Raw genomic sequence first — 12,955 nt, forward strand, 5'->3', positions numbered from 1 at the left:
AAGCTATCATTAAGACAGAAAAGGGCATAGGCTAGAGTGAGGAAAACATATTTCAAGATGTAAGCTAACACCCAGAGTAAGTGAAATCTGGAGTGATGCACAGTACCTCTACACCCCAACTGCAATGTGGGAAAGAGAAATCTTGGCCGCTGAGGCACAGAAATGCTGCAAACAAGTTCAACAGCAAAGATGGAAGTACGGAGCTCCCAGGAGAAAGTGGACATGTAAACTCAGGATGGAGTTGACCCTCTAAACAGGGATCTCAAAAGAAAACAGGAGCTTTTAGAATCACAGAATTCTAGAGCCTAAAGAAAGAGACTGCAACAGAACATGCAAGTACAGAAATCCCTTTCATCCATCCCTGACATGCATTTTTTAATTTCCATGGTGAAGGAGAGTTAGCTGCTTCCAAAAATAGGACTTCCTAGTCTTCTGTTGTTAGCCAGTCCTAATTGCTGCAGATTTCTTCCTTCAATTTGCCTTCCCAAAGAACATACTCCTATAACCTGATTTGGCCTTCTGGATCCTTGTCCGGTAGAGCAAGCCTGGTCAGCTCAGTTCTCCAAGAATTTGAAGACCGCTGCCATGCTTTCCCTCGTTTCCCTCTCCCATTGCAACACTCCCAGCTCCTTCAACAGTTCCTTACATAATATAGTTTCTGGAAGTCTCACTCCATTCTGGTGGTCTCTGATGTGCCTACAATGGGTCCCTGTAGCCCAAGCAAGGTGGGTAGAGCTGGGCAATCAAGCAAGATCCAGCACCCAGTGCTAGGACACCAGGCTCAAGGATCAGCCCAAAGGCTAGAGCCCCCTCAGTCCCGTGGTGGCATCAAGAAATGGAGAGACAGACAGACAGCCAAGCTGAGGGCTGCATGGCTACTCCTCTAAGCTAGGCCTTGGGCTTCCGGGAGCCCAGGCAGTTGTCAGCCTGTGGGTGGCCTACTCAACACACTGCTGTGTTCTGTTCCCAAATGCGGTGAAGTGCATTGCTAGTCATTTGTCATTAACCATTAAGTACTCAAGGGCTTGAACAGCTAGTACTTATATATAAGTTAGAGCAGATTCAAAGTTATTCCCATAATAATGTCCTCCTTACTCTCTTGCAATCTCTTAAACTTTCCTAATGAGAAAGGAAGAGTGGAATTACACTAGCATACTCAGATTTGCAGACTCCCCAGCCCATCATAACTATGCACAGAGGGTATCTACCCTGCTTGAGAAGGTCGTTTGTCATGAGTGCCCCAGCAGAAGAGAACACGAGGCTCACAGGGGACCATGACCATTAAATTAGGTGGAATCCCCAAACTCTTAGAGATGGAGAGCTATGAATTTTCTCACATCTGTCTCAAGTCAGGATTACATTCTCTGGCAGGAAGGTGAAGTTCAATAGTAGGGACTGGATTGCTGGAGAATCCAAGGAATTTGGATCCTAGCAAGATTCCAGATCAGATCTACTGGCCACCCAAGGCTAAGACCCTGGGTGAGTCTTAATTCTTAATAAAAATAGTGTCCAGAACAGAGTACAGTATTCATGTGTGCTGCTATTCACACTCCTGGATCTGGACATTGGGCTTCTATTAGCTTCTTTAGCAAAAAATTCACACTTATTTAAGGTCAAATTACAAATATATGTCACTATATCCTCCTGAACTTTCTCAAAGGTGTTGCAGCCAAGTCAGAGGTTCTCGCCATTTGTCCACATGGCACTGAGTTTTTTAAACAACTTTATTAAAGTATAATTGACATATATAAACTGCACATATTTATAATGCTTCATTGGATAGGCTCGGACATAGGCATATACCTATGAACCATCACCACAATCGAGATAATGAAACTATCTATCACTTCCCAAAATTTCACTGAATTTTTTAACCTGAAGTATAGAGTCCCCACCTTTATCCCTATCTGATTTTTTCCAGTGTAGCATTCCAAACCGTAGAGACCATTTTGAATATTTATTCTGCCATCATTCATGTTGGTATGTTCAACTTGGAGTCACCTGCAAGTATAAGGGAAGGGAGAGTGTGGGTAAAATTGTAGTATTTCCAGACTATCTTGCCTGGCTTTAGTGCATTTGCATATCCTCAGGGGTGGAGAGAAGTTCATCTCCATATCCATAGGTAATTACCTGGGCAGCCAGGGGCTTATCTGTACCTGAGAGGTGAGGGGGAGGGCTGGTTTTACTTCTGCCAGAGCACGAAAGAGAAATAACCTCAGGCTGCAGTTTGTAAGCAAGAAACATATTTTAAACTTTATTTCTCCCTTTGACTGATTTTGGTTTTAGAGGTATTTTGACCCAGGATTTCCTCTCCCCGGACTTACAGGGAGCAATGCCCACCTGTGGGGTCTCAGGACCCAGACCAGGAATACAAACCCAATGCAGGAAACAAAGGGGCCAGGCAGGAGGTGGTCTGGAGAATGGAGGGTTCAGAGCAAGCACAGGCACGCTGGCCGTCACTCGTCATTCATCATTTAGAGCTTCATGCCTGTCTGCTCTGGGGTGCCCATCAGAGAACAAGCCCAAACTGGAACTGCTCTAATGTTTTACACCAAAATTGATACTTTTTAGACTATCCTAGCATAATATCCTCATATTTTCATTTTACATATATATTCACATTCATATGCACATTTACAGTGATAATAAAAACAGATCTTTTAATCTGCTATTTTTTAAGTCAGTTTTGTTATTGTTTTTAAATTCTGGGCAGACAATGCCCCCTTAGAGTCTGCCCTCAGGTTAGGCCTCTGGCATCACCCTCCCCTTGGCCACCCTGTCCATGAGGCTCATTAGGGCAGATTTTCCAAGCCCAGCTCAAAGGGAAAAAATACACCTGTCCTGGCACTTGCCACCAGGCTCCCATGAACTGACTCAATACACTTTAATGATCTGATTACAGAATAATCACTCCACCATCTGTAGCTATATTACGTTTATTAGAAATTCCAGCACAAGGCCCCTTACATCCTCCAAGTCACTAATAACAACCTTGACCAGAAGAAGGCTGGAGATAGAGCTGCTAGGTGCTAAAATACAGACTTCACCCCAGACTGGCTGACAGAGAGACCTATACAATCACTCATATAATCAATTATCAGGCCTTGAGTTCATTCACCTCAGTTCCACCCTATCTCACCATCACATTGTCTCATGAAATTCTTTATAAACGCTTTGCTATAATAAACTTTTAATTACTTTTCATAAAAAGAAAACATGATCAATTTGGAATAATTTTTTTCTCATCATGCACTCAGAGTGGATTCCAACTGTTTACCAACTATTTTCTACAGGCTCACAATACCTGCGTTAAGTAGCCAGCTCAAAGCCTGACACAGGATGATTGCTATGTAGACATCAGCCTGGTCCACACGTTGGTCCCTTTCATGGGGAGGCTGCACCAGGTGATCTCTGGGCTCCTGAGCTCCTCAGCAGCCTCTAATTCTCAGGCAGCTGCCAGACGAGGAAGACCTCCTGGCTAGAGGACAATCCCTATGGGGGACAAGGGTAATCGCTAACGGAAATACTCCCTCCTGTACTTGCACAGTGAAAGCGTATACAAAAGACATGAAGTCCTAAAATCGCTTTTTGGATTCCAGGAGAAAGAGTGCTTCTTGCGGCCAGGCTTAGCTGGGTGACCTCCTCATTTTTCCAGTCCCCACAAAAAGATATTAACTCCCATTTACACAACACTTTGTAATTTTCAGAAATACTTTTAGTAATTCGCTTTTGTTAAACCTTCACAACAACCCTTTAGAGCAGTGGTGATCGCTATCCTTGCAGGGAAATTATTCTCCCAGGGGTCTCTGGTGGCTGGCACTGCTCCCAGCACAGGGGGCAGAGGAAGCCACCAAGCCCACCTATTTTGCCAGCAGGTCCCCACTCACTACTTGCTCTGCGGTCCTGCCCTGGGTTATGTCATCTGTCAGAGTCAAGAGGGCTGGACGGGCAGCCAGTGCTCAGCTCCTTGTATGGAAACAACCAGTTACTGGACAGATAAATGCAAAGAGAAGGCGCCTGCAAGGTGGACAAGCCCTCCAGAAACACAGAGAGGACTGATCCCACAGTTATGGCTTTCTGGGTGACTTCAAAACTCTCAGCCTGCCAGGAGGGGGTCATCCCTCAAAAACCAAGGGGAAGCGGGAGTGTCTTAAAGAGCGTCCCACCCCTCAAGTACCCAGAGAATTTTACAATATTTTAAATTCCTTCTCTCCTTCCTCCTTGTTCTTTTCACTCTTCCTTCCTTTCACAAATATTTGTTGGGCATCTGTCCTGTGCTGAGCATCAAGCTTGGTAACAGAGGGCCTTAAAGAAAAACAAGACGCAAGCCCCGCTTTCAAGCAGTCAGTTCAAGCAAAGTGACTCACGCCATCCAGGAGCACCGGGAGCTTGCTGTAGGGTTCAAGGAAGGGAGACCTAACTCCCACTAAGGTGGGGGAGGTGAGGGGCCAGGAAGGCAACCACCTGGGAGGGGAGGAGGCATTGCTCTGATATTCTAACAATGGGTTGAGTTTATAATCAGAATGTCAAGTTCCTCCACAGAGAGGCCCTGGCGTGAGTCAGAAGATTCCATGTCAGAGGCTCAGACACATACAGGAGACAGAAGTAGTTGTTTGACAAGATCATAGGATGCACCATATAGGGGAAATAATGCAGGAAGGATAACTGGACAGTGGAAGACCAGGGATGCACCTCTCAGGAATATGTCCTTTTTCTGCAGGCAAAGGGGAGCCACTGAATGTTTTCGTCAAGAAAAGAAACATGACCAGAGTTCGTAGGCTCGTTTTCTGTTCCCCATGGCCTCTACCTAATGTCATTTTCAAGTGCCCAGTGTTGACTCTTGAGGGCATCTCTTGTTCATGTTTGCACTCTTCCATACCTTACTGTAAGAAGTAAGTGCTGCTTCCTTCCATCAGACCTAGGGATCACCTACTTACTTTTAACATATCTTTTATATCAAAATAGTAATTCCAGGATTTTCTCTGCCACAGCTCACATGATGAGGTTTACCCACCCCATTCAGACCTGTCTGTATTTCCCATGCTCCAGCTGCAACTACACCACAGTTCCCAGGCTCAAACACATCTTCAGAGGTGCATGAGCAAAGACATGTCATTAGGGGGACAACCTGGCATTTTATCTAATCTAATTTGACCTACATTTAAAAGGCAGTTATTCCCAAACTTATGCATTTAAGGATTGCACAGTAAAGTTTAACACTACAGCTCATGTGACCAAATATGTCTTGCCTCCATAGCTAAAAGTGCCAAATTTAGACATATTTCTAAATACGCCATGGTGATCTTCAGCATCAAGTGCACATGTGTAAAGCTGTAACCTGAATACTTTAACCAACAGTTAGTCACTCATTTGCTGATCTAACTGTTCAGGGATTTCTCTAATCCCTTTATCAACTTATTTCCATTTATAGCATCATTCGTCCTCCACCACCCATCAGCAGCTGTTACCAGATTAAAGGCTATATGTCTGTTGGTGTGTATGCCATAGCTAATCCAGGCTGACACAGGCACATATAGAATTACCCCAGTTAAAAGCCCAGCTGTCTTCACCGGACCTGAAGAAACTCATAACTAGTTCAATTTTCAAAAAAGCCTGGCTGATGGTAATTTCTTTTAAAGTATGCTACTTTTTCTCATGTTCTTATTTTTGTTTTTACCTACACACTACACACATACATAAGCACCTGGGCACCTTCAGCTACTAAACAGAATCAGTTAGGAGCTGGTCAAGTTTTTATTTAGAATACTTTTTAGAAAATCCACTATCACTGCTTTTTCTTAACATCTTTTGTGATAAATTGGATTAATAGAAAATCCATATTACAGGTTGTGGTAGGCTGAATAACAGCCTCCCCAAAATGTCAGTGTTCTAATCCCAGGAACCTCTGAACTAGTATGTTACCTTATGCAGCAAAAAGGGCTTTGCAGATGTAATTAAGATTAAGGACCTTGAGATGGGGAGATAATTCTGAATCCTCCTGGGTGGGTCTAATGTGATCACAAGGGTCCCTAACAGGAGGCAGAAGGTCAGATCTTGAAAAGGTTCTACGCTGCTGACTTTGAAGACAGAGCTTAGGAAGGCAGGCAACCAACAGAAACTAGAAAAGCTTAGGAAACCTAACCCTATAGACCCCATTTTAGATCTCTGACCTCCAGAAGTATAAGATAATAAATTTGTGTTGTGTCAGCCACTAAAATTTGCAGCAATTTCTTAGAGCAGCAGTTGGAAACTAATACACTGGTTTGTTGTTATAAACACTTTTTACCCTGTGTAATAGTAGGTATATTCCTGTCCTTTACCTATGAGTTTCTGGATTTAATCATTCTTAGGTCCCAGAACCAATTTTGATTCTTCTGAAATTGATGGATGGTACTGTTTCTTTTATTACGACTAGTATTCATTGGACTGACAAGAAAAAAAGAAATTAAGTAGGCGATGCTGGGTCCACTTAGGAGCAGGGGAGGGAAAGGCAGTAACAAATGATGGGCTAGATTCCAGGGAACTCTGTCCTTTCCAGCGACTCACCCCCGTATAACCTGGGGCAAGGCCTGTCACTGCCCTAGCCTCAGTTTCCCCATCTATGAAGGGAGGATTGAAAACATTCAATGGGTCTCAACCTTCTTCTTAGTTGAAAATGACTTTGAAAGCTATGGACTTTCTCCCCAGAAATAAAAAGTATGTATACACATGCATATAAGCTTTGATCCTCAGATTTTAGATGTCTCCCTAGTTAAGGATCTGTGAAACCCAGCTTAGGAACCCATAGACTTGATACACTGTACATTCAAGATACCTGGGACTGTTGAAAAAGAATAATCAAATAGTATTTTTGGCTCCTATAGCTGCTCCATTTCTTGTGTTTAATGCTAAAATAAAATAGTAATTAGAACAAGCTGCATTCCTGTATTAAAACCTCATACCCCTCTCTTGCTGCACTGGAGTACTTTCCATGTACTGAAGAAATTGTGTGACCCACAGGCTGGGAGAGATCTTCCTGGTCATAGGGCCCAATTCCCTTATATTGCCTGGTTCTCTGAGTATCATATCTGCCAGGTTGTCACTAGGAAATACACAGCCTTGAAATAGCCCTTTCCATCTCCAAGGAGCACTGACACACCCATTCCACCCATCAAGCAGTAGAGGCTCAGTATCAAGGGCCTAAAAGCTTACAGGGGCCCAGGAAAAGGTTTGGGATTCATAGCACCTTTTAATAGTTCCGAAAATTTTTAAAGAAAACTGCAAAGTAGAAATTATTAACAATTTCAAAAGCAAAGGTATAAAAATCCATTCAGAAGTAGTAAGCAAAAGCTAGATTTTGACATATTCTGAGGCTGTACCTCTAAAGGTAAGGGTGTCCTGGGCCTACTTAATCTAAAATGGCTTGAACTCTGACTAGCACTCTTCCCCTCCCTCAACTCCATCTTGACCTGAAATATGACTCTAGCTTCTGTTCAAGGTGCCTGGTTCCAGACCTTCTTAAATTTAAAGAAAAAGAGTTTAGAACTTACCTTCTTACAAATGACAGTTCATTATTTGCAGACACTCATTAGGAGAAGTTCTCCCAGGTTACTATAACATATGCTTCAAATTCACCCATCTGGTCAATTCTGAATCTTTTCCAGGTTGGCAATGTAGCTATTGGCTGTGGTTTTTGTTTGAAGGTAATGATATGATGATGATGGTGGTTATGATGCGATTTTATTCATATTGTGATAAACTGTGTCCTGTGGACCTTAGTCTGGAGGAACCACCTGACTAATTTTACAGTTTGCAGAAGAAGCAGTTTCTATTTCAGAGGGCTGGAAGAGTTCTTCCAAGACCAAGCAGAGAAAAGATAAGAATCTAATTGCCTTGCTGAAGGCCAGACTCATTCTTAAGATTAAAACCATTTATCTTCTCATTTCTATTTGACATAAATGAACTAAATGAGCTAAAAAAAGGAAAATGAAAGAATGCAATGACAATAACTGGAATAAAAGTAAACCAAAAGAAAAAGAAACATAGAACTTAGACATCATTTTAAATGATAGATGTAAGATAAGAAAAATGGGTAATTTAAAAAATATGATAAAAGGTATGAAAAATTAAGGAAATTTTTATTAAACTTAAAATTTAAATTAAAAACAGTATTCAGAATTAATTGAGTACTATCAAAGAGCTGAAATCAAAAGAGCTAAGAAACCAAAATAATACAAAAGAATTCAGACAACTTAGAAGTCCTGAACATTAAGGAGTAATAAATAATGAGCTATACATATAATTGTAAAATGAGAGCATTAATGGAAGGTAGACAAATACAAAAGAAAAAAATGTAATGACCAATAAACATATTTTTTAAAAACCTTTCACCTCCTTAATAATAAAACAATTCAAAATAAAATAATACCAAAACAAGTTTTTAGAAATTAAGTTGGAAAATACAAAAGTAAAAGATACCTTCCTGTGTTGGCCAGAGTTGGGATGGGGAGGCAAATGCTATATTGCTCACAGAGAAAACTGGAATGACCCTTTGGTGGGGTGATTTGAAAATCTATATTAAAAGCCTTGCATCTAAAATATATACTTCTAGGAGTTTTATCTTTAATAAATAATCAAAGATGTGAGAAAAAATCTACTAGGGAAAGTAAGAAATAACCTTGATATCCAAAATATGGGATTTGTTAAATTGATATACAACTGTCAACCAAAGGAATACTATACAGTCATTAAAAGTACTTCAGAAGGATTATAATGGTTTAGAAAGTGACTCACAATATACTGCAAAGTAAAAGAAAAATAGGTTACACAATAATCACACTTTTGTGAGAGGAAAAAATGTATACATTAAGTATATCAAATCTAAGATATTATCAAGTGAACCATTTTTTTACCATAACAGCACCAAAAAAAAAAAATTCTCCCAATTAAATCATAATGAGTCATAGATTGTAAGATGCATCATGACTTCAGAGATGTTAAAATGATGTATCCTAGAATTGATAAAATACTGTATTGTGTCATATTCTTTTTATTGTAAAATAAACAGCCTCCCCCCATATTTTAATACAGTATCTTGATTTTAGGGAAGCATTTTATGATCAAATACATTTAATGTAGTGTTTCTCCCACTATCACCCCACCTATAAGCCATTGGGATCAAGAAAATATTTTATATGGGTTATATTTGCATAAACCAACTGTAAGGAGTTGTACCTCAATTTTTTTAAATTTAAGAATATGTGTTTAGGAATATGTACATATGTGATAAAACTATTATTCAAAAGGCAAGGGAATAAATAACAAAATTCAGGATACTATTTACCCTTTGGACAAGCAGAGGACAAGATAACAAAAGATAGGGAAAATGCAACCTATTGGAATATTTTAGTTAGATAGGATGCTGGTTTCACAGTTGCTCATTAATGTCATGCATCCTAACATACATAAATACATAATACATGTAATATACTGTTTGAAAGAATTAATTTTCATTTAATGCAGTGCTCAACTAAAATTTTTCCTCATGTTTGTGTTAGGAGGGTAGGGCAGAAAGCCTGGCTTGCAATAACATAGATTAGATCGTGCCTCTTTTATAGGATGAATTTTGTGGGTGTCTCAGTCCTACCTCCCAGACAGGTTTCTCATCCACAGTGGCTGAGTCTCACCAGGAGCCTGAAGTGGGAGGACAGGATGGACAAAGCTTTCTTTTGATGCCTGTCCAGGCTATCTCATGTATCCCCAAAGAGCAGTCCCTTCATCTTTGCAGTGACAAGTTTGGGTAAATCGCTTCTTTAAAGTATGTCTTTCAGATTTTTTTCCAATCATTTACCTCACTCACCCTAATTTTTAATACTATTGTAATAGTAACACTTTATTAGCATTTTATCTGCAATGTACACTAAAGTTATAGTTATTACTTCAAATGAATGATGAATTATTCCTAGTACAAAAGACTTGTAAACAACCTAAATGTCCAGTCACAAAATGGTAGGAGAGTATGTAGCCATTACACACTATATTTATGAAGACAGCATTATAACAGAAGAATTATTAATTAAAGAATAATTAAAATGAAAAAATAGCATAGTTTACATACTAAGATCCCAGTGTGAAGTACAAACAAAACCTCTATTTTTAAAATAAGCTGGAAAGAAATATGTAACAATAGTAAGAGTTGTTATCTTTGTGTGAAGATAAATTTTTTCTTCCTAAGTTTTACTTTAATAATGAATGGAAAAACCACTGAACTCCAAACATTCTTGAAAAGAAAACTGATTGGTTTGTACTGGCTTTGGGGAGGCACCAGTGGAGGAATTCTATACAAGGCAGTGTAGCAACTCACAGCAGCACCAAGATCATTGTTCAAAGTTCCTGTGTTTCTAGCTTTTTGTCTTAATTCTGAACACAATGAACTACTTAACCACACTCACCTCCACCGCTGACACACACACAAATAAATTAATAAAGTAAGACAACCCCCACCACCCTATATTCCTCAGATGATAGTCTGCCATACATACTCCATTCTCTGCCTTCCCTGAAGGTCTGGGTTGGCAGAAAGAAAAGAGAATTTGAATGCTGATCAAATTATCTCTGAAAAACAGTACCCATTTTCAGAATGGTCAGTACAGTGAGCCAACCATGAAGCCTAGTTCTCAGAAGCCATCTTGATTCAGATCACTCAATGTCAAGCAGGTCATTCCCACTGCGGGCTCAGAAAATATTGTCATAATTTCATTACAATGGGGCTTTTTTAAAATAAAGGTTTAGCACAAATTTAAAAGTTTGGTGGTAAAGAATGGACAAGATTTTAGGGAAATGGGAATGGAATTTAATTGCACCACTTCGAAGAACTTATTCAAAAGAAACAGTACACAGTGTGGCACAGCAATTCCTCTTCATGCCATATATCCTAGAGAATAATCCACGTGCACATGAGGTCATGACCAAAGGTTTTGGCTGCAGAAATGTGTGTTTTTATGAAAACTTGGAAACCACCAAATGTCTCCCAATAAGGAATAAACAAAATTTCATATATTTATAGGGTACAACATACAGCAGTCAAAACTGGTGACACATAAAGCACATGGATCAATGTGAATAGATCTACATGTGGGTGAGAGAAACAGATCTTTGAGGATTTAAAATAAGTATCTATAGACTTATAGTTCTCATAAGGACAGATATCAAAAACATATTTAGCGAAAAGAGCAAGTTCTAGAATGACATCTGAGCTATGATATCATTTCTGTAAAAAAAAAAAGCCACAGAAACTACAGCTATACATTTTGATGATGAATTATTCCTAGTACAAAAGACTTGTAAACAACCTAAATGTCCAGTCACAAAATGGTAGGAGAGTATGTAGCCATTACACACTATATTTATGAAGACAGCATTATAACAGAAGAATTATTAATTAAAGAATAATTAAAATGAAAAAATAGCATAGTTTACATACTAAGATCCCAGTGTGAAGTACAAACAAAACCTCTATTTTTAAAATAAGCTGGAAAGAAATATGTAACAATAGTAAGAGTTGTTATCTTTGTGTGAAGATATTTTGATAAGTATAGATATATGTACATAACAGTGCAAGAAAATTCTAGAAGGAAACACAGTAAAATCATAACAGGGATAACCTCTGAGGAAAGACAGAGGGAACTGCAACTGGGGGTGGGAAAAGTAAAAGGGGATTCCAACTTCACTCATGACATTCATTTTAATTTTTCAATGTAAAAAAAGTAAAATGGATTCCAGTGTTATTGTGTATATACAATTACTTTTTCAAAGCCTCAGCAATTCTTTTATCCTCTAATACATGTATTATACCCAAGAAAACATGGAGTCTTTGTAAGAAAATGTTTTCTGTGCACCACACCCACCTCTCTACCTCCTTTCCCTCCACCCTCACCACACACTGCACACCCACTCAGCCAAGTTCATGCGTGTTGTAAGAAAGTGCCCCAAAGCCTTGCCTCACCTTTACAACCCTCCTAGAGACCAGAGCAAAGCACCTTGGCAATGACTCTTTGCAGAAAAATCTATGCCAGAAAAGAGCTGTCCAAAGTGCCATTTTGTTAAAAATGATCTCACAGGTTTTTTCTTTCCCTGATGATTTTGAGAGCCAGGTTTTTCAGAGTTTGGCACCAGCCAAACCAACAGGAGAAAAGAAGGCAATGTCCACATTTCATACCTGTCAAAAACCACTGCGGCGTAAGCCCGCTCGGCAAAGATGACATCCGCAGCGCAGAACTCCTTTGGGGCCTTCAAACCCCTGCCTTTGCCCTCAGAAGTAAAGACCTCCACATTCTCCATTCTCCCAATTGTCATCGCAGAGTCTCTCAGGCAGCACGGCAGATATGAGCCAAGTCCCTTGTCCTCGCTGCTATTTCAGCACCTTTGGCATCCCAAAGAGCAAGCCTATAAATGGACAAGCACCTCCCCTTCCCTACCCCCTCGCAGCCACTCGGCCCTCACCTTCCCCTCCACCCCTTCTCCTGGAGGTGCGGATGGGGCAGGCAAGAGGACAGCGCTCTGCTGGGGTCTCAGTCACGACTCAACAAAGCCGACAAAGCAGAAGATGACCATGGGCTGATGTCGCTTCTCAGACTGGGCCTGAAAACTTTTGAAAAGTTCCTTTACAAGAAGGAACTCAGTCCTGGACGGCAGTCATGCTCAGCTTTAGTTGGAATAGGGAGCACTTGGTCACGAGGATATTTTTAGCAGCCAGATGCCTCTGTCAATCCAAAGCAGACAGCTGAAATTGTCCAAAAGAAGCAGTGAGGGGATGCCTGCTGCTCTGGGACCCTTCAGCTGGCAGGCTTGCACTTTCTCAAGTGAAATGGGCCCCTTGTCCCCTTACACCCTCCCCCATGCATTAACTGTTTGCAGAAAGCCAGCAGATGCTAAACATAACAGGACTTTGGCATATACATAACAGTACTATTTAGGT

The 12,955-nt window shown here is 40.3% G+C and overlaps 1 protein-coding gene across 2 annotated transcripts in view; it reads right to left on the minus strand.

Annotated features, from left to right (window-relative positions):
- SMYD1 (SET and MYND domain containing 1) overlaps nucleotides 1-12,423 on the minus strand; it is a 37,851-nt gene extending 25,428 nt beyond the window's left edge. Inside the window, exon 1 of one of the 2 annotated variants that reach the window (XM_017672227.3) lies at nucleotides 12,197-12,423. In XM_017672227.3, coding sequence (XP_017527716.3) covers nucleotides 12,197-12,333 — 137 coding nt within the window. In that variant the 5' untranslated portion in view covers nucleotides 12,334-12,423. The remainder of the gene's footprint in view (nucleotides 1-12,196) is intronic. The other variant, XM_017672225.3, reaches the window with a different exon arrangement.
- Nucleotides 12,424-12,955: the final 532 nt, after the last annotated feature.

The sequence above is a fragment of the Manis javanica genome, chromosome 1 (assembly GCF_040802235.1).
Source record: "Manis javanica isolate MJ-LG chromosome 1, MJ_LKY, whole genome shotgun sequence".
NCBI lineage: Eukaryota > Metazoa > Chordata > Mammalia > Pholidota > Manidae > Manis > Manis javanica.